The following is a 23,444-nucleotide window of genomic DNA, read 5'->3' as shown; positions in this document are numbered from 1 at the left end:
TTAACAAACCCAATCAACCTTGTTTTAGCTATTTAAGTAAGCTATTTTCTGTGAATGTCCAATTAATATAATAAATTATAATATGACTACAAATATAATACAGTTTGCAATATGAAGCAGCATAATAGACTTGTTATATAACAGGCTTGTTTTACAGGAGCACTTTGGTGACAGTGCCACCCACTTCTAAAAATCTCCCAAAATGGAACGAAGAAACATTATGACTTTAAAATAACTCTAGTGAAAAAATCAGGTTTGTTTTAAAGATTTATGCATTCTTATTGTACTACAAATTTCTATCAGCTTGAACTGAGTAATCTTTCAAATCTGTGCATATAATGAATTGTGAATTATGTTAAGAATGATTCAAAATTAATTCAAAGTATGATTTTTGATACTGAGGACCCCCAATAATAAGTGAGTCTGCATCTTGGTAGTACTTTGAAATTAAACTTGGTACCAGTTTACTCTTATTGAATATGCAAAGTTTGACGTCTGCAGCACCTACTAATCTGTATCTGTTTGTACATTTTTGAATCAATATTGTTTGAAAAACTGACTGCGAAGGAGTACTATATTTATATTTTGGTAATACATCACATTTATCGTTCATTTACTGTCATGTTTAAAAGGGGACATCGGACACGTATTTTCCACAAGTTGGTATGATTGTTTAGGGTCTTCATGAAATGTCTGCAACATACTTTGGTTAAAATTCTTCTAGGTCGTGTAAAACAACACCCTTTTCACCTTGTCAAAAACAGCTCTGTTCACAGTGACCTGTTTCGGTGCATGTCTCTTTAAATGACAATGAGATACTGCTCACCCCGGCCCTCTCTTCCGTTTTTTTGTGTATTCGGTGATGCGTTACCATAAAAAATCTAAAAAAATAATCCACTGCATCCTCAGTGGGTCTGATGACGGGAGAAAATTAAAACTACAAAACACCTGCATTGCTTACGAGGCATTGTTGTCACAACAGTTGTTCGAGCATAGAGAAAATAGCGGACAGCGTACAACTAGCTGAAGGCGGAAATATGCTAATACGGGACAGTCCATCAGCGGTCGTGGGTGGGGCCTGAGCAATATGATGTTATACTGTTCATAAAATCAAAGAGGCTTGATAATTGAGACTGTTTAGTTTTTTATGGGATTGAAAAAAATAAGTCAATGTTTTTTTATCATTGTTAGGTGGTTGTGTCCACACACTGCTAAGACACATTTATATGCAAACACCATGTAAAAGTGAATTTTGCAAAGAGCAAAAGAGTGCAAGGGAGAGGACCTGTCACTGATGTCTGATTCTCTGCTCTCCTTTGTGATCTGGAGTTCCTCTGATAGAGATGGATGTTCCTCAGGCTTTGGAGCAGATCTTCGTGTCCTTCCAGAGGATGCAGAGGCTTCCTTCCTTGCCCTCTGCCTCCAGGGAGCGCTAGAGAGAGAGGCCGGTTCCACAGGTGTCATTTGTATCTCCTCTATCACCTCTCTCTCTCTCCTTTCCCTCCCATTCTGCTCCAGGTCGTGTCCGTTCCAGTTATCCCTGTCTCTGCTTTCACTCCTCCATACCACTCCCTCTGAAGAGCTCTTTTTCAAGATGCCTTTAATCTGCACTGCATTCTGGGAGTTGCTGTCTGATGCAGTCTTCAGATCGGGTGATGAAGTGAGTTCGGAGGAGGAACTCCACGCCTGTGAAGAGCTCAGCCCAGAGAGACGCACTTCACTGGGCTTCAGATTGATGGACTCAGAATGCTGTCGGTCAGAGAGTTGAGGCGCCAAATGAAGACGAGGAAGCTGAACAGGCCCTTTCTGAAGCTAAAAGTGGAAGAAAAATTGTCAACTTCTCAAAAAGAATTCTCTGTCTATATACAGTTGAGGTCAAAAGTTTACATACACATTGAAGAATCACCAAAAACCAACATTTTTACCAAAATAAGAGGGATTATACAAAATGCATGTTACTTTAATTTAAGTACTGGCCTGAATAAGACATTTCACATAAAAGATGTTTACATATAGACCACCAGAGAAAATATTAGTTGAATTTATAAAATTAACCCCGTTCAAAAGTTGCCATACCCTTGATTCTTAATACTGTGTTGTTATCCACAGCAGTTTTTTGTTTTTTGTTTTTTAGTGATAGTTCATGAGTCCCTTGTTTGTCCTGAACAGTTAAACTGCCCGCTGTTCTTCAGAAAAATCCTTCAGGTCCCACAAATTCTGTGGTTTTTCAGCAATTTTGTGTATCTGCACCCTCTCCAACAATAACTGTATAATTTTGAGATCCATCTTTTCACACTAAGGACAACTGAGGGACTCAATACAACTATTACAGAAGGTTCAAACACTCACTGATGCTCCAGAAGGAAAAATGAGCCAGGGGGTGAAAACTTTTTGAATTTGAAGATGAGGGTAAATTTAACTTATTTTGTCTTCTGGGAAACATGTAATTATCTTTTGTAGCTTCTGAAGGGCAGTACTAAATGAAAAAAAAATGACATTTTGGCAAAATAAGAAAAATGTACACATCTTTATTCTGTTCAAAAGTTTATACCCCTGGCTCTTAATGCATTGTTTTTCCTCCTGGAGCATCAGTGAGCGCTTGAACCTTCTGTAATAGCTGCATGTGAGTCACATGACTCATTTTTCTTTTTCTGTTTTACAGATTTAACAGTTACTCCACAAGTAGCAAATGGAGATGACTCCTAATAATTAAAGACATGCAGACATATACAGCATATTTATGCACACTAAATACACTTACCAAATTGACCTCATCCACAGTAATGGGCTGTGTGCGGTAACGTGCACCCTTCTGTCTGCGTCTCTCAGAGGCCTCTAGAGGGCTGCCGTCTCTCGCAGAACTCCCCGAAGCACACAAAATCGGCTGTGACAGTTTGTTGAAGAGAGCCAGTTTCTCACTCATCGACAGTTTAGTTCCAGCATCATCCACCACCTCAGGCTCAGCCTCACCTGCCTCACCTGAATGAGGACTAAAAAAGGAACAATAGAAGTTAATAAGCAGATCATCTTTTCCCAAATGTGCTGATTGTTTTTAACTCTCAAAATTATTTTTTAAAGGGATAGTTCACTCGAAATGAAAATTCTGTTATTAATTACTCACCCTCATGTCGTTCCAAACCTGTAAGACCTTCGTTCATCTTCAGAACATAAAATAAGATATTTTAGACAGCATCACAACTATCACGTTCAAGGCCCAAAAAGGTAGTAAGGACATTGTTAAAATAGTCATAGAATTGGGCATCGAAAACCGACATGGAAGAGAAGAAATGGTTAAATTAAGTTATTTCGGTTTTCTTTGCGCACAAAAAGTATTCTCGTAGCTTCATAACATTATGGTTGAGCCACTGATGTCACATGGACTATTTTAACAATGTCCTTACTACCTTTCTGGGCCTTGAAAGTGGTAGTTGCATTGCTGTTTATGCAGGATCAGAAAGCTCTCGGATTTCATTTGATTCCATTGGATTTAATTTGTGTTCTAAAGATGAACTAAGTACTTACATGTTTGGAATGACATGAGTGTAAGTAATTAATGACAGAATTTTCATTTTTGGGTGAACTATCTTAGGTAGCAGTGGCGTTGCTGATGTGAGTATAGCTAGCTGCAAGAAATGAGTGCATTGAATCAAATGTCCTGCCTACCTTGCCGCCATTATTGTTTCTTCAAAGGTGATTGGTTGAGTGAGTGCCCGCGGGTCATTGTTGCGGCGAATTCTGCGCTCGTGGAAACTATTACTGGATCGAGGTTTGAGGAACGAGGATGCCTCTGGTGAAGATGTCTTCTCCAACTCCTGACAGCAGAACAACAATAAAATAAAAATAAAAAATTATAGCTGTTCATGCTATTCTTTTTTTATAAAATGAATGTATGAATGTAAAGCCATCAAAGTGAATTTCACTCTAATTTCACTCTAATATACTTCACATTTAGTCCCTGGTGACAATTCACTTTCATTGTACATAAAACACTTCCACAGAAGAATGAATATCAATAATCACATCAACTGACAGAATAAATGACAGAATTATCATTGCTAAGTCAACAATTTAATTTAATATAATTTCTGCCAAGAAAATAAAATCACAGTGCATTTTTTAATGTCCCTCTGGTAAAGTGGGTCAATGGCAGAATGAATAAAATAGAGCCTGGGTTGGCACTCTGGGTAAGAAAGACACAGTAACCAATGAAACCCGGTGGGTCGCGGTGTAACCAAACACTCCAGGTGTCTTATTACCACCTACGACCCAAACACAGACAAAGCGAAAGAACAGAGAAGAAAAAACACACTGCGAACTGCAGATTTTATTTCTTGTTGATACTTGATTCTTAAATCAATAAGCATTTTCTAGACGAGTACAAAAAAAAGAAAAAAGAAGTCAAAATTAAGTGAGTTTTTGCTTGAAACAAGCTAAATAATCTGCCAGTGGGGTAAACAAGAAAATCATTTTTTTGCGGTGCAGAAATAGAAAGAAAGAACTCCAAAATTACAAATACCTAGAATTTAATTGAAAGTTCATTCAAAATTGATATTTTAATGTATCCTAGAGGTTTTTCACAATTCATAAACTTTTTAATTAAAAGATTAAAAACATCTTTGTAAGTGAGTTTTTGTTCTGAGTGTGTAATTTCTGAAAATATAAGACAATGATACATGCCTTACAAAACAAAAAGGTCATAAAAGTACTAAATTACTTAAACATTAAAGGTGTATTTTGTGGTAATGGATAAGTATAGTCAACAGTAAATATAATTATCTTCTAAATTGGGAAGTCCCCACATGGGTAAATATATACAAGGTGTATGTGTGTGTCTGTGTGCGTGTGTGTGTGTGTGTGTGTGTGTGTGTGTGTGTGTGTGTGTGTATTCCATCCATGGCAATGACCTTTTTCTTTTCAGCCTGCAGCAGTTGCTAAAGAGATATGGTGGGCTCTTGTTTCACCTACTTTAAACAGAGACATCTTGGCAGCGACACTCATCTTGGCTCTGTCATCTGTCTTTACATCCACTGCAAGAAAAACAGCAAGCACACCATTACATGTAGTCACATACCATAACTACTACTGTTGATTAAGTGAATCATAAGTGAATCTCTTCCATTAAAAGACATTTTGCAGTAGTTTGTGCAATTGAGGTTATCCCTAAAGAGAGTTTTTGTCAGATTTCACTCAGTTCTTAGGACAAATTTGGCCACAAACTATAGCTGTCCAAATGCATACACGCATGCACATGTGCATTTGATTCACCTTAGATCATAATGGCGAAATGTCTGTGTGAGATCACTAAATGACTAACAAACTTATCATACATACTCTCTCACACACTCATAAACTCCTTGCTCTGTGTTTGGCCAAACTCACAAACCTCACAGGCCTGGCAGATGTATTCTTCACCTGTGTGTACTTTTCTTAACTGGCAGATTTACAGCTGATCTCACATAAAACACTCTTCTTCCCTCTGTTTGTCTCCTAGGTCATGTGTGAAGTTAGTTGATTATGCTAACTGTGTTTTTAGACGATTTGATGATTTGTGTGTGACTTATTACTGTCCTAAAAAGCATGGCTTATATTTATCACTCTTTAAGCTTGCTCTAATGCACCCTCATAAGATTTATCCTCTCTCCGGTAATAAAACAGAGGTCATTATAACTGTTTATGACAGTATCCACTTACTTACAATATATGCATGAGTAAAAGTGTATAAGAGTGTTTATGTTTTGGTTTACTATGGTATCCTACACACACACAGTCTCACTTTGATCCATCTCATCGTAAATTTTGCAGTACTATAAAAATGTTGTTTTTTAATAGTTATTAGTTATATATAGTCAGGTGAGGTTATTACATTGTGTTGATACTATGTAGTGATAGAGTTACAAAACTTGCTGCAAAAGGTTGCTCAGACTACAGTATATACACTACCGTTCAAAGTTTGGGATCAGTAAGCTTTGTAATGTTTTGTAAAGTCTTTTATACTCATCAAAATTCCATTTATTTGTTCAAAAATACAGAAAAAGTAATATTATGAAATATTATTACAATTCAAAAAACTTTTTTTATTTTAATATACTTAAAAATATAATTTATTTCTGTGATGTAAAGCTGATTTTTCATCAGCCATTACTTAGAAATTATTCTAATATGCTGATTTATTACTTTTATTATCAATGTTGGGAACAGTTGTGCTGCTTAATTTTATTTTTTTTTAAACCTGTGATACTTTTTTCAGGATTCTTTGATGAATAAAAAGTTAAAAAGAAACAGCATTTATTCTAAATAGAAAAATTGTCTAACAATTTAAGTCTTTTCTATTACTTTTTAGCAATTTAACACATCCTTGATGAACAAAAGTATTAATTTCGTTCAAAGAGAGAAAGAAAGAAAAAATTTACTGACCCCAAACTTCTAATGAGGTGTTTATTGTTGCAAAAGTTTTCTATTTTAAATAAATGCTGCTCCTTTTTTAACGTTTTAATCCTGAAAAAAGTATCACAGGTTCCAATAAAAATATGAAGCCATACAACTGTTTCCAACACTGATAATAAATCAGCATATTAGAATGATTTCTGAAGGATCATGTGACACTGAATAACTGGAGTAAAGATGCTGAAAATTCAGCTTTGCATCACAGGAATAAATTATATTTTAAAGTATATTAAAATAGAAAACCACAATTTTAAATTGCATTAACATTTCACAATATAACAGTTTTTTTTCGTTTTTTTGTATATTCAATCAAAAACACAGCTTTGATGAGCAGAAAAGTCTCCTTTAAAAAGCATTAAAAATCGTACTGATCCCAAACTTTTGAGCGGCAGTGCATATTTTTTTCTTTTAAAAAGAAATCGATACTTTATTCAGCAAGAGTGCATTAAATTGATAAACGTGGAAATAATAACATTTATAATGTTGCAAAAGATTTCTATTTCAAATAAATGTTTTTTGAGCAGCAAGTCAGCATATTAGAATGATTTCTGAGTGATCATGTGACACTGAAGACTGGAGTAATGATGCTAAAAAAATACAGTTTTGCATCACAGGAATGAATTACATTTTTTATATTTCATAGAAAACAGTTATTTTAAATGGCAATAATATTTCAAAATATTACAATTAATACTGTTTTTGATCAAATAAATGCAGCCTCTGTGAGCATAGTTTTGGAACCCCAAATTTAATCAAAAATTCATTACAAAAACATTTTCACCATTTACCTCGTGACACATTATTTCTATTCAATTTCATGAGTTTCAAGGGTTTTAGTTTCATTTTTGTCATCAATAATACACTTCTAAACTGCTGAAAATTGCAGTGAGCTTCTCACTGCAGGTTTTAACTTTAAAATCAAATGAATTACTTAATTTAATTAACATTAAAAATGCAGCAATTTAAAGCACTTACTTTGTGAGCTGTCTTGATTTTCATCGTCCATTCTTCTGTGAAATAAAGAAATGAATGAGAACTCTCAGAGTAAAAGGAAGGACTGGGCAATCAAACTCGCACTCAACCACTCACTCAATACTTCTCATGCAAAGTAAGTAATACACAGAAAAAGGTGAGATGACTTCACGCCAGATCTGCTGTAACAAGCCTCTCCTGCACTACAGGCATTGTGACAGACACAGACACATCTGTGCAGGTTATAAGCATGACATAATGCGAACTATTAAAACTATGAGCTCTTACACACACACCCTGTTTGACGATCCTATCAAGCACATAAGATGCATGCTGAACTCATTTCCTGACTCAAAGGAAAGGACTGTGCTGACTTATGATCTCTGACATCTGTTAATATATTCCAGGCAGTTATGATATTGATAGGTAGATTAGCACTAAAAAGTCATTTGATTTAACTAATAAATTTCTAAATAGCAACAAACACACCCAACAAAATATTTGTTTGTCATTATGCGGTTTGTGATCCAACAAGGTGTGTGTATGTGCATGTATATAAATACACACACACACACACACACACACACACACTAGTTTACATGTTTTATGGGGACATTCCATAGGCGTAATGGTTTTTATACTGTACAAACCGTATTTTCTATCGCCCTAACCCTACCCTACACCTAAACCTAGCCCTCACAGGAGATTGTGCAAACTTTTACTTCCTCAAAAAAACTCATTGTGCATGATTTATAAGCCTGTTTCCTCATGGGGACCTCAGAAATGTCCCCACAAGGTCAAAATCTACTGGTATTCCTATCCTTGTGGGGACATTTGGTCCCCATAATGTGATGAATACCAGACCACACACACACACACACACACAAGCATATATACAGTTGAAGTCAAAAGTTTACATACACTTTGCAGAATCTGCAAAATGTTAATTATTTTACCAAAATAAGAGGATCATACTAAATGCGTGTTATTTTTATTTAGTACTGACATGAATAAGATAAAAATGACCCTGTTCAAAAGTTTACATATGCTTGATTCTTAATGCTCTGTTTTTACCTGAATGATCCACAACTGTTTTTTTTGGGGTTTTTTTGTTTAGAAATAGTTGTTCATGAGTCCCTTGTTTGCCTTGAACAGTTAAACTGCCCACTGTTCTTCAGGAAAATCCTTCAGGTCTCACAAATTCTTTGGTTTTTCAGCATTTTTGTGTATTTCAACCCTTTCCAACAATAACTGTATGATTTTAAGATCCATCTTTTCACACTGATGACAACTGAGAGACTCATATGCAACAATTACAGAAGGTTCAAACGTTCACTGATGGTTCAGAAGGAAAAACGATGCATTAAGAGTCAGGGGGTGAAAACTTTTGAAATTTGAAAATCAGGGTAAATTGAACTTATTTTGTATTCTGGGAAACATGTAAGTATATTCTGTAGCTTCTAAAGGGCAGTACTAAATGAAAAAAAATATGATATTTAGGCAAAATAAGAAAAATCTTCATTCCATTCAAAAGTTTTTACCCCTGGCTCTAAATGCATTTTTTTTCCTTCTGGAGCGTTTAGACCCTTCTGTAATAGTTTAGTATGAGTCCCTTAGTTGTCCTCAGTGTGAAAAGATGGACTTCAACTGTACATCTAGCATTTTGGCTGTTTATTAGTACTTATGAAGCCTTAATCCAAGAAGCCTTATGAAGCCAAAAAAAAATAAAATAAAGTTAATTGAAAACTTCTAAAAGGTAATGTATCTTTGCAGTGAATTAGAGGCATTTGCATGTATGAATGGTTTCTGTCACACGATAACAGGTTAATAACAGGCACAACACCCAAAACAAGTTAGTGTGTCTAGGTAGTAAGCAACTGCTTTAAGCACACAGCAGGCCTAAGTGGAGATCCGAGACAGTCGTCTCCATACCCGCAGCTGTCCTTTATTTCGCAGGCTGTAACGGGTTGAGTACGAAAGCGTTCACTATTTTTGCGGCTCCCTGCAGGATCCCCTGGCATGTATCGACGGGCACGCCGACGACTTCCCTCGGCACCTGGTTGAACCGCTAGGTCAAGAGTCAAGGCCACCACACCACCATCAGTGGCTCTAATATTTGCGCAGGCAGACCACAACAGATGGAGAAAAGGAAGAATGTGTGGGTGTGGGAAAAAGAACAAAGAAAGAAGGAATGAGTCAAAAGAAAAAGATTCGAAAAGACCTCTGCTACTCCTCACAGCACACTGATGATGGTAGAGTGTTAGACAGCATCAATGACACTTTCCCCAAAACTACAGGTGCACATTAGCATTGTGTTAGCACCACAAAATGTGCATAGAATATAAATTATTACTGAAAAAAATTTACTCAACTGTTTTAAGTATTGATAATAATAATACATGTTTCTTGAACAGCAAATCAGCATATTAGAATGATTTCTGAAGAACCATGTGACACTGAAGACTGGAGTAATAATGCTGAAAATTCATGCTCTGTCACAGGAATAAATTACATTTTAAAATATATTCAAATAGAAAACAGTTATTTTTGTATTTTTACTGTTTTTTTCTGTACTTTGGATCAAACAATCGCAGGCTTGGTGAGAAAACACATTAAAATCTTACTGTTCAAAACTTTTGACTGGTAGTGTATATATTTTAACATATTATAATAATAACATATATTAAAACAATATTATTATTATGCAAAATTCTGGTGTTAGAGTAAGCGCTCGCCAAATAACTGAAAACGTTTTGCCAGGGGTAATGCAAACAGAATGAAGCAGCAAATGAACACACACACTGAGGCGTCCCTACACTCTATCAGACGGAGCTGGGCTCGAGGTTTGCTGTAGAAGAGCGTTCTTCAGCTGGCCTACTGATACATGAGTGTGTAACTGGGGAGTGTCAGGGGTTGAGGGCCCGTGGGAGTCTGGAGGCTTTTCCCCAGCCACTGTACCAGACGAGCCCAACAAACATTCCCTGGAGAGGGTGATGGAGAGAGGCAGAAAACTTCAACTACAGACAACAACTGCAGCAAAAAAAAAGTGTGCAAGGAAGGGACAGCTGAGAGCAACATGATCTCATGACGAAAACGCCCCTCTGCGCAAGACGCGAAACACGTATTGCCATGTATGTTTCGTGACATATTTGACGTGAAATGTCCATTGCGTGGCACTGTAACTCTAACGCTCCATGACGTTTTAAAATAACGTACCATCTGCACCTAAACCTACCCAATAGTATGAACTAAAGCAAATGTGACGTAAAAATGCAATTGCAAGTTAAGTTAAGTTTTTCACGGAATTCGAAGTCCAATTCTGTGCCGGCTGAGCTACCGAGCAATCTGGAAAGCAAAATATATGGAGCTGTAATCATAACTGTGTACGAAAACAAGTACAAGTGCTTGTTGTTTTACCACCTCTAGTGTTGAAAACTGCAGTGATATGTAGGTACTGGTATGTGTATATCGCATCTTGTAAAAAAGTTCCAACAGGTATGTTTTTGTCATGAGATCAGGTAGGCTGAGAGACAAGATGCACAAGGGTGGATATAGAGAATGATAAATCATACACTCAAAAAACAGGCCTAAATTTAAGATTTATGCATTTGAATTGCATATAAATTTACAATCTATTTAGATAAAAATTCACTACAGACCCTAATTTGCAACCTATGTTGGGTTTATATATTATAGTTGAGTTAAATAAAAACTACTCAGAATGTGGGGTTAAACCTGGGTTTGTCCGTATTTCACCCAAAACAACCCAAAATTTTTAGAGTGTTGACATATAAACTTAATGTGATGCATATTTGCCAGTCATACATACATTAAACAAAGATTTCTGTAATAGTACTAATAAACTTAATGTGTTTTAAATACATAATAACCACAATAACAAATTATCAATCATTATCATTATCATCATCAATAAATCAACTTTGTTAAACTCAATACTGCTTGTTCCACAGCTAGTCATATTTTAAAGGAGTAGTTCACTTTCAGTACAAAAATGTACAGATAATGTACTCACCCCCTTGTCAACCAAGATGTTCATGTCTTTCTTTCTTTAGTTGTAAAGAAATTATGTTTTTTGAGTAAAACATTTCAGGATTTCTCTCCATGTAATGGACTTCTATGGTGCCCCCGAATTTGAACTTCCAAAATGTAGCTTCAAAGAGCTCTAAACGATCACAGCCGAGGAAAAAAGGTTATATCTAGCAAAATGATGGGTTATTTTCTAAAAAATAAAATAACAATTTATATACTTTTAAACCTCAAATTTTCATCTCGTCTAGCTCGGCAAGACAAGCATTTGAGGTTAAAAAGTATATAAGTTGCAAATGTTTTTTGAAAATCATCGATTATTTCACTAGATAAGGCCCTTCTTCCTCGGCTGGGATCATTTAGAGTCCTTTGAAGCTGCATTTAAACTGCATTTTGTAAGTTCAAACTCGGGGGCACCATAGAAGTCCATTATATGGAGAGAAATCCTGAAATGTTTTCCTCAAAAAAACACCATTTCTTTACGACTAAAGAAAGAAAGACATGAACATCTTGGATGACAAGGGGGTGAGTACATTATCTGTAAATTCTTGTTCTGAAAGTGAACTACTCCTTTAAGCATATTCACACTTTTAATGGTATTGTTTTCATAATAAACAGATGCACGCTGATTCTAAGCAAGTTCAAGTTGAATAAATGCCTTTACAAATATTATTGAAATAAATTAGACAGGTACAAACAGTTTTTTTTTTCTGAGTAATCTTACCTGGTTCATTTATGTATGACTGTCAAATGTACATCACAATAAGTTTATTAGTTTATTTATGTTAAAACAGTGTAATCCAAATTCAAACAATGAGGCCCTAAATTTTTTTTTGTGTAAACAGACATATTGCAAAACCTAGTAGGGATTGGAATATATTCAAAGTTGGAAGTCCTGTGTGATCAACCTAAATATTTGCCAATGATTTTCCATAACTCCCTCTTTGCAATTAATATCCTGTTTATGTCCACAGTAAAATTAGGAATGTGTCTTAGGAAAGTAAATAAGTAAATAATTAAACTGTCAATCACAAATGTGACCCTGGACCACAAAAACAGTCATAAGGGTCATTTTTTTCTAAAATCGCCTTTAAAGTTGTCCAAATGAAGTGCTTAGCAATGCATATTACTAATCAAAAATTAAGTTTTGATATATTTATGGTAGAAAATTGACCAAATATCTTCATGGAACATGATTTAATATCTTAATGATCTTTGGCATTAAATAAAAATCAATAATTTTGACCCATACAATGTATTGTTGGCTATTGCTACAAATATACCCATGCTACTTAAGGTTTTGTGGTCCAGGGTCATAAATGAGTTGGGTTAAGAGGAATGCTACAAAGCCACAGGAAAGCTCACCTGTTTTGGTGTGTGTCTCCACGGGCATTCACCTTACACCCATTGGACATCTTAGCAGGAACGGGCCTTTCTTCCAGTGGCATTTGTCCATTAATCCCCATGCCTCCATTCATTCCTCCTGAAGCAGACTTATCCGCATATGTAGAGTCACGGATGCCACGTCCTTCCCTCTCTCTTCTCGACCACTTAGATGGAAGCTCCTCTTCCTGGCTGCCGTAACGTTCAGCCAGCTCTCTGCGTCTCTCTGCTTTGTAGCGAGCTATACGTTCAGCTCTGGATTCCTGGGCTACACTTTCCATTTCGTCTATATCATTAACTCGCTTTGGACTTCTGAAGCAGGGAGAATAATTCCTGGCGTGCGGTTTAGAAGATACCAACACCTCAATTTGGAAAAACAAGGGTGGAGTCACAACTGAAGAAAGTTTGGCTGATCAGAAGCTCAAATTACAGCAGGTTCCTTTAATCATATGTACCATCCTGATTACCTCCCCGAGGACAGGGCTCTGTTGAAAAACAAATAAAAGAGTTCTTGATTAAAGCAGACGTATTCATATATGCTTGACATACAGGTGTCGCATATCTAAAAACAGGAGGACACGAAAACAACTTTTTCATTTCTCATTCTATGCAAGGCTATAAACCTAGCTGTAAAACTAGCATTTCTCCTTCCTATTTATTTGTGTACGTGTGCTCCAGCATGACCTGCTTTGCTGAGCTCCTGCATTTGGGAAACTCCTCTTTAACTGACACTCTACACCTCAGAGGTGCAGCTCAACTCAGCAGTCTTTGAGAGCAAGCCATTTATCAGACAAGCTTATCCATCAACACCCAACACAGGTGTATTTTTGTATATTTTACTCTCAGCAAGTTCACTGCTATGTTCCTACTATACTACTGCACATTTAAATAAGTAACAGTCAAATAGTAATAATGCTTACAATTCCTACAATGATTCCCACTTAAAATATAAATAGCTTACACATACAAAATGATTAAGCTAATGCATGTTAAATGTGTATCTGATATCTTTAAAGACCCCCCTGACCTTTTAATGGCTCAAAAAAGTAATAAAATAAAATACAAACCTATTCAAAAGTTGGAGTAGGTAAGATTCTATTACGCTCACAAAGGCTGCAAATTATTTGATCAAAAATACAGTAAAACCAGTCACAAAACCAGTCATAATGATTCATACATCATCTGGAAGCTGCATAAATAAGGACAATATTTGACCGAGATATTATTTGAAAATCTGGAATCTGAGGGTGCAAAAAAAAATCTTAATATAGAGAAAATTGCCTTTAAAGCTGTCCAAATTAAGTTCTTAGTAATGCATATTACTAATCAAAAATTAAGTTTTAACATATTTACAGTAGGACATTTACAAAATAAATATTAAAGAAAAATCGATGATTTTGAAAAAAAATATATACAATACATGAAAAATTAAAAATATATATTGTAGAAGTACACTCCTGCTAATTGTCTTTTTGGTTTTTTTTGTTTTGATTTTCTTTTGTTGTTTGGGTCACATTCATTCCAAAGAAAAGTGGAAACATTTTTGCATTAATGCATCATAAAAGTAGTTTTAATGCATTAACTATGCCTTATGATAATGCGCCCTATAACGCATTGTACATTCTCATTAATAACTGTAACCACAGTTAATACATTATAACACTTATCAATTCATTGTTACACTATGCATTTTAAATTCAGTTATAATTATTTACAACAAAGTATAATGTAATACAACGCACATTATGAATAATTACAATGCATTATACTCTTCAATAACCCTTTATAGTGCATTATACGTAAAGGCTAAAAGGGAAGGTTTTTCAACAAAAAAAAAATAGTAACACCTTACAAAAAGTTTAGGTACCACGTTAATTTAAGGTGTCCTTATTACACATTACATGTATTTACTATTATAATAACAATTAATTATGCATATTTACATGCAAGTAACCCTAAGCCAAACCCTAACTATACAGTAAGTACATGTAGTTAATTAATATTAATCAGTGCTTAAATGTATAATTAAACTGTAACAACGACACCTTAAAATAAGGTGTAAGGTGTAATACTTTTACAGCAGTTACTAATATTAGTTTATGTTAATTTCAGCATTTACTAACGCATTATTAAAATCACAACTTGTGTTTGATAACATTAGTTAATGCACTGTGAACTAACATGAACAAACAATGAACGACTGTATTTTTATTAACTAACATTAACAAAGATTAATAAATAGTGCAATACATGTATTGTTCATTGTTTGTTCATGTTAGTTAATAATTAGTTAACTGTTATCGGATAAATACATGTCAGATAAATGCTGGTCAGAAGAACATATTATAAGGGAAATTTTCATTTGACTTAGAAATGACTGTTATTGTTAATTATTTTTTATATTTCTGTGACCATATATAGTAACATACAGTCAAACCAAAATTTATTCAGACACCTTAAACATTTCTGACATTATCACAGTTTATTCGCTATACAGTAGTTTAAAAAAGGCAATAAAATATGAACTCAGAGTTAAACTGTGTCAGAACAAATTCATCAGTCCACTGTATGAATAATTCTTGGGTATATTATGTCACAGTTAACTTTATTTTGCTATCGTCACTTACATAAATGAACAATAGTGTCCTGCACCCACTATTTTTGGTTTGGCTGTATAAGACCGTCATTGCTAAACAATAACCTGAGGAACCCGAAGAACAAGTGGAGCTAATGCACCTGGTGTGAAAAGAGACTGTAAGCCATCATCTTGTTAGTCACAGCTCAGCTGTAATACATGAAATCACCCAAACAACATCGTTCAGAACATGCCTTCCTAAATTATCATTCATGAATCCACAGATGTGGTTACCAAGTCACCAAGCTGCCATAACAACACAAACACAGCTTTACTCATACATAAATAATGACATCATCACGTTATCACCCATATAACATGGACCTGGCATGTGGTGGATGGTCGACCCATGATGGGAGCCCTCCAAGAGAGCTGCTGCAGGGAATGTACCATTGTGTGTGTGTTTGTTGGCGACGAGACTGAACTATAATTACCCATTACTCATGTTTTAAATAAACCCTTTGAAAGTGTTAAGAATAGTTATTGAAATGGCAATATCTAGTAATGACTGGTTACAATCTTGAAGTTTAGTCCATCAACATACAGCTATGAGTGTGTGTTTGTGTGTGCGCACTTCTACAGCTATCTTTGTGAAGAACTATTTGAGTTTTAGACCGTCGTAGTGAGGACAATCTTTGTAAAGTGAGGACATTTTGGCCGGTCCTCACTTTTTGAGACCCCTTTAAAGGCCTGTTTGAGGGTCAAGACTTGGTTTTAGAGAACCTTGGATAAAAGTTAGGTTTAGGGTGAAGGTTTGGGTGAGGCATTTAGTTCTGATGGATTTAGGGTAGGGAGCTAGAGATTGCATTGTGTCAATTAATGTCCTCACAAAGATAGCTACAGAGTTGTGTGTGTGTGTGTGTGTGTGTGTGTGTGTGTGTGTGTGTGTGTGTGTGTGTGTGTGTGTGTGTGTGTGTGTGTACCTGGTATTCATCACGTTGTGGGGACCAAATGTCCCCACAAGGATAGGAATACCAGTAAATTTTGACCTTGTGGGGACATTTCTCAGGTCCCCATGAGGAATCAGGCTTATAAATCACACAATGAGTTTTTTTGAGGAAGTAAAAGTTTGCACAATCTCCTGTGAGGGCTAGGTTTAGGTGTAGGGTAGGGTTAGGGCGATAGAAAGTACGGTTTGTACAGTATGAAAACCATTACGCCTATGGAATGTCCCCATAAAACATGTAAACCAGTGTGTGTGTGTGTGTGTGTGTGTGTGTGTGTGTGTGTGTGTGTGTGTGTGTGTGCATTTGTAGGGGCTCCTCTGCTCCTAAATAAGCAAACTGAAAGCATCAGCATTCTGCCAGATCCTCTCGCGACTGAAACACAATAGGCCCAGTATAACAACAGAGCAGAGATACTACAGAACAGAACAGGGTACCACTTCACTCAGCGAGCCTTATATGGTGTTTTAGGAACCCAGTATTATTTCATAATATAATATGTAACTCTAGACCACAAAACCAGTCATAAGGGTCCATTTTTTTATTAGAAGGAAATCATCTAAAAGCAAAATAAATAAGCTTTCCATTGATGTATGGACAACATTTAGCCAAGATACTAACTATTTGAAAATCTGGAATCTGAGGGTGGAAAAAAATCTAAATATTGAGGAAATCATCTTTAAAGTTGTCCAAATGAAGTTCTTAGCAATGCATATTGCTCATCAAAAATGAAGTTTTAATATATATTTACGGTAGGAAATTTACAGCATATCCTCATGCAACATGATCTTTACTTAATATCCTAATGATTTCTGGCATAAAAGAAAAATCGATGATTTTGACTCATACAATGTATTTTTGGCTATTGCTACAAATATACCCATGCTACTTAAGACTGGTTTTGTGGTCCAAGGTCACATATGATATAATAGTGTTCTTCCTCCAAAAACTCTAAGGTACTGTTTACACTAACACTACAATGGTGTTTTAGGAGCCTGAGAGCACAAACTTTTGAAAACGGGTTTCAAAGTGCAAGTCTTTGAGAAATAGATCATTATCATCTCCAGGCAAACTATGACAATATGAGTTTGTGAAAACAGTGATGTCACACATCCAAATGACATATTCAGTCTATAGGAATGTGTATGCGCGCAGACGTATATTGTTTTTTTTACAAAGTGACTTTGCCACTTTTTTTACATTGACTTGGCCTGCCATGCACAATACCATGTTTTTGTGGAACTGTGTAAACAGGGATCGTTTTGACCTTTCCGTTTTTAGTCCGTTTTTAAATATTGGCATCTGTCAATAGTGAAAATAACAGGTTTAAAGCATTTGAAATGATAGTTGAGTCAAACATAAAAATTCCGTCATCATTTACTCACCCTCATGCCGTTCCAAACCCGTATGAATCACTTTCTTGTGTTGAGTACAAAAGAACATGGCTGGTAGCCATTGACTTCCATGGTAAATAAATACTATGGAAGTCAATGGCTACTAGCAACTGTTTGGTTACCAACATTCTTCAAAATATCTTCTTTTTTTCTCAACAGAGGTTTGGAACAACATGAGGGTGAGTAAATGAAGACAGAATTTTATTTTTAGGTGAAAAAGGTTAAAAAGTAGGAGTTTGTTAAATGAGCTGTACAGGAAAAAAAACCCTGTTCAAATAGTCCAAACAGTAAAGATTTTTAATGCAAACATTTAAAACGGTTTCAGTTACATACAGCTCAAACCTGAAGATACTGTTCAGTATTGCATTAAAAATGTACAGTTATACATTTGTCAAACACTTTTATCCAAATTAACCTACATCGCATTCAAATTATACATTTACATTTTATCAGTTCTTGCTTTCCCTGGTAATAAAACCCACAAACCCATTACTGGCACCATACTCCCCCGTTCAAGCTATAGGAAAGACTATTAATTATTATTTAAAGGGATAGTTCATTCAAAAATGAAAATGCTGTCATGAATTACTCACCCTCACTTCGTTCCAAACCCGTAAGACCTTTGTTCATCTCCAGCACACAAATTAAGATACTTTTGATGAAATCAAAGAGCTTTCTGACCCTGCATAGACAGAAACTGCACAGAAACATAGTAAGGCAATTGTTAAAATAGTCCATGTGACATCAGTGGTTCAACCTAGTTTACAAAAAAAAACAAAAATAGTAACTTTATTCAACCATTTCTTCTCTCCCAGGACAGTTCTACGCCATTATAGAGAGTACCATGATGCTTGCGTTGTGATACTGTCGATAATGGCGGAGGACTGCTCAGGAAAGAGGAAATCATTGAATAAAGTTGTTATTTTTGTTTTTGTTTTTTGTGAACAAAAAGTATTCTTGTAGCTTCGTAACATTATGGTTGAACTACTGATGTCACATGGACTATTTTAATGATGTCCTTACTACCTTTCTGGGCCTTAAATGTGTCAGTTGTGTTTCTGTCTATGCAGGGTCTTACAGGTTTGAAACAACATGAGGGTGAGTAATTAATGACAGAATTTTCATTTTTTGGGTGAACTATCTCTTTAAATTATAATAAATCAAGGCTGATAAAGCTGTTGTCAAATCTAATATTAGCTTAAACCTCTTAAGGCATTAGCAACATTGCCATGTTCTTTCTAAAGGGAGCGTGAGAGTCATGTCTTGTCTGAGAGTGACTTGCCTGAGAGGTTTAACAAGCTTAGCCATGTTATGACCCCTGATAAGAGTCTCAAATCTGGAAAGCAAAGAGTATTTTAAACATCTACACATGTAAAACTATTAATATTTGTGTAAAGAAAATATCTTTATACTGCTATTTGCATTTAACAGCATCTTTGTTTTCATCTCAATAGCTTATGACTGGTACTTGGTAATAAAGATGTCCCTGCACAGCATCCAGCAGTGAGCCACCAAACAAAGCAGTTACAATAGAGACAGCAGGATGATGAAAGAGCGAGTCACGTGAGAGGGAGTTTGAGGATACGGGTAGGAAAGGCACTGTAGTGGCTGGCTGACGTTTGGGATCAGTTAGACTCATCAGTCCCTAATCCAGTAACTCTATCTGGCATGGACATGTGCTGAGCACAGACATATGCAAACAAACCCACACTCACAGACAGCAGCGTTCACGATTCACCAGACATAACCGAGGTATTCTCAGCATACGCTACTTATCTTGCTTAATAGCCGTTGGATTAATTGTACTCCCGCTAGCTTATTGAAGGTGTGTTTTCTGAATTTGTGGCTGATTCACAACAATCCAGCTGCATTCGACTGTCAAGTCTCATTACATAATAATAAGAGTTCAAGGCTTGTGCCAGGAAAAACAAGTAATACATGATGCACTTGAGATCAATAGTCATCAATTAAGTAGTTTATTAATTGCCAAAGGGCTTGCACTTAAACAGCAGGTTAGATCTGGTATGCTTTAAACTGTGTTCGTGGCATCTACAGTGCCTTGCGAAAGTATTTATACCCCTTCATTTTTTTTTCTAATTTTATGTTGCTGCTTTATGTTAAACTGCTTTAAATAACTTTTTTCCACATCAATCTACAGTCCATACACCATAACGGCAAAGCAAAAAACAGGTTTTTTAACATCTTTGCAAATTTATTAAAAATAAAAAGATTTCATTGCATAAGTATTCATACCCTTATCCGGGACAGTTGAAATTTAGCTCAGAAGCATTCATATTGCTTGTAGATGTTACTACTCTTCAAGTGAAGTTAACCTGTTGCAAATTCAGTTGAATGGGTATGATCTGGAAAGGCACACACGTCTTAATAAAATGTTTGACAGATAAAAATGCATATCAGTACTGCATATTGCCCTAAGGTACAAAAAACTGCCTGTAGAGCTCAGAGACATGATTGCATGAAGCCACACATCTGGGGAAGAGTTCAGAAAAAGTTCTGTTCAGAGAAAAATGTAGTCTCCGTTACCCTTAATGAAAGAAGTTTGAAACAACCACAACTTTTTCTGGAGCTGGCTACCTGGCCAAACAGAGCAATTGATGGAAAAGGACCTTGGTTAGATTGGACACCAAGAAGCTGATGGTCACTCTAGTTGAGCTCCATGATCATATATGCAGATGGAAGAAACATACAGAAGGACAAACATCACTGCAAAATTTCAACGATCTGGGCTTTATAGTGGTTGGGCAAGACTCAATCCTCTTCTCAGTGAAGACACATGAAAGCACACATGGAATTTGCAAAAAAGCACTTAAGGACCCTCAGACTGTGAGAAACAAGAATCTGTGGTCTGATGAACCTCAATTCCAAGCACCATGTATGACGTGGTAAACGTATGAAGTGCTTGTAATTATATTTCAGTACATCACAGAAACAACTGAAGCAAAGATCTAAAAGCAGTTTAGCAGCAAACTTTGTGAAAACTAATATTTATGCCATTCTCAAAACTTTTGGCCACGACTGTATATTGACTGGGTTAAATAAAATTGCATTACTAAAAATAGACTAAAATACAATTTTCATTGACTAAAATTAGACTAAAATGTCATCAGTTTTCGTCCACTAAAACTAGACGAAAATAGTTATGGGTAATTCTGACTAGGGCTGGGCAATTTGGCCTAAAATCAAAATCTCGATTAATAGAACATTTTAACCCGATTACGATTAATGAACGATTATTTTATTCATTAATAAAATTATATTTAATTATATTTAAATAATATTTATTTTTTGGCCCTCATAGTTCACTGACAAGTTTTGTACAGTAAATATGCTCACATATTACAAGTGAGAGATTTTTGAATGAAGGGTGCACACACTATCTACTATCTATGATTATTTATTGAACAACAGTGTTGAACAACTGAAATTAAAGCACACATTGCTTAAAACAAAAAGTCACATTTTTCTTAAATTAGTGAAAATAAATAACTTGCACTTTTGGAAACAAAATAAATTATTTATAAAATAATAATAAATATTAAAAGTAGAAAATAAGCAGTATCTCTTCTAAATAAAATTACTCTTGTATATCCTGTAAATACTTTTTACTGTATAAATACTGCTTAAGCTCTCCATCGACATGTCGGAGAAATAACGTAACGTAACGGAGCGGGGTCACCTGACTCCACACGCAGTAATGTTTTTAAAGGGAAAGTAATTGAAATAATTGACCTGGAAAAATTTGATCGATTATAGGTTCTGAATGTCGATTTCGATTAATTTTCGATTAATCGCCCAGCCCTAATTCTGACTAAAATAAGACTAAAATGCTCAGACGTTTAGTTGACTAAAACTTGACTAGACTAAAAAGAGTATGAATGTGACTAAAACTAATAAAAACTAAAATGACAGCTTCACACAAAGACTAGACTAAAACTAAAATTAAAATCGGCCGCCAAAAACAACACTACATTTTAGACACAATTGTCAGCTTTTCCAGCTAAAAAGTACATAATAATACAGCTTGTACAGTATAAAAATCATTACGTCTATGGTGCCTGTGTCCATATTTGTCAATTGTCAATATAATCAAATGGTTCAAGAAGTAAATGCAAAAAAATAGTGTGAAATGTGTGAATGTCCAGCACAAGAAAAATTGGTATGACTATTTTAAAGACTCTGTTTGCTATAAGACATACTACTACAAGACACATCCTATTACATGTCATTGTGCTCTGTTACATCACAGAGTAGAGTAAGTTCATGGACTTACAACCGTGATGGGATTCCAGCATTTCTAGCCCCCATCCTGAGCAATGATCAGGTAATGCAATGTCACGGTTATATTTAACGCATCGTGACAGACATAGTAATAGTCTTAAGACAAGTGGTAAAGAGTACAAACGCTAAAAACGCTATCCAGGAACAGAATGAACATGACAAATAAACAAATAGTGGTAGTGGATGACAGAAATGACATAACTTTTGACCTCAGTTATGCTCACCCTAACCCTCACACACACATGTTGGGTTTTCATGATTTATGGGGACATTATATAGACGTACTGATTGTTATACTGATAAAACTGTATTTTCTACCCCCTTGCCCCACCTTTAAACCTAAACCTTACAGAAAACCTTCTAAAAACTTAAAAAGAACTTCATTCTGTATGGATTTTAAGCTTCTTTCCTCATAGGGACAAAAAAAAAATTGCCCCCACACGGACAACGATCTTCAGACACTGTAATATCTAGCCCTATTCTTAAATACATCTTTAGAGGGTATAATAATATAACACAGCTGGATGCTGATTTTATTCTAAAAATACTCGTAAAGGTAAAGGTAGTGAAGTATTAGAATGGACTGTACTATATTTGTAGTTACATCTCTTTTTATTAAACATATACAGCTGATTAAAATGTATTTCAAAGCATTATGGCATTATGGCATTATGCATGAATATAAAACTTCAAGTAATGTGTTATATTAATCAAAAATAACAGTCATCTTTGCTTATCTATATGCAGACGACCACAATATGAAAATACTGCTTTATGCTAAATCAACAAATGGCGAAGTCATTTGAATGTGCAGTAGCTAGATCATGCCATAAGAAACTTGATGAAGTGGGTTATTGAGTTTGAGGTGTACAGGTGCGTTTAGTGCGCTGAAAATAGGTGCAAGTAAGCAGATAGCCTATCTAGTGAGCAGGACAGTGAAGAAGATATAACATTTCACTCATATTTTCGCTAAAGATCCGCAACACAATTAAAGCCCATTTGGTCTGCAAGCATCCAGCGTGCGAGTTCATTACACACAAAAAAGACTCTACTAAAATGTGAAATGTCTAGCATTGACTGTCAACGCAACTTTATAAAATGAACTCAAAAGTTGATCACTTTGTCGTTAAGTTTCACAACAGATAAATCTGACTGTTGTTATTCTTAAAACTCGTGATAAATGTAACGGCAGAAATGAATGACTGTACTTACTCGGTTTGTGGGTGGATCAGCTGTGCGCTCGGATCAGCTCTGACAGGTTCACACACACACACACACACACACACACACACACACACACACACACACACACACACACACACACAC

The 23,444-nt window shown here is 35.5% G+C and overlaps 1 protein-coding gene across 1 annotated transcript in view; it reads right to left on the bottom strand.

Moving 5' to 3' along the window:
* The window catches only part of LOC141303889 (uncharacterized), a 24,980-nt gene extending 1,536 nt beyond the window's left edge, over window positions 1-23,444 (bottom strand). Inside the window, exons 1-9 of the mRNA XM_073832440.1 lie at window positions 23,331-23,444; window positions 12,829-13,331; window positions 10,233-10,397; window positions 9,349-9,525; window positions 7,420-7,454; window positions 4,966-5,027; window positions 3,664-3,812; window positions 2,762-2,990; window positions 1,286-1,812 (exon numbers count right to left, since the gene is read on the bottom strand). Of these exons, the coding sequence (XP_073688541.1) occupies window positions 1,286-1,812; window positions 2,762-2,990; window positions 3,664-3,812; window positions 4,966-5,027; window positions 7,420-7,454; window positions 9,349-9,525; window positions 10,233-10,397; window positions 12,829-13,127 (1,643 nt within the window). The 5' untranslated portion in view covers window positions 13,128-13,331; window positions 23,331-23,444. The remainder of the gene's footprint in view (window positions 1-1,285; window positions 1,813-2,761; window positions 2,991-3,663; window positions 3,813-4,965; window positions 5,028-7,419; window positions 7,455-9,348; window positions 9,526-10,232; window positions 10,398-12,828; window positions 13,332-23,330) is intronic.

The sequence above is a fragment of the Garra rufa genome, chromosome 1, assembly GCF_049309525.1.
Source record: "Garra rufa chromosome 1, GarRuf1.0, whole genome shotgun sequence".
In the NCBI taxonomy this organism is placed as follows: Eukaryota; Metazoa; Chordata; class Actinopteri; order Cypriniformes; family Cyprinidae; genus Garra; species Garra rufa.
The sequence above is the reverse complement of the archived record's forward strand: the minus strand, read 5'-3'. Positions and strand labels throughout refer to the sequence as shown.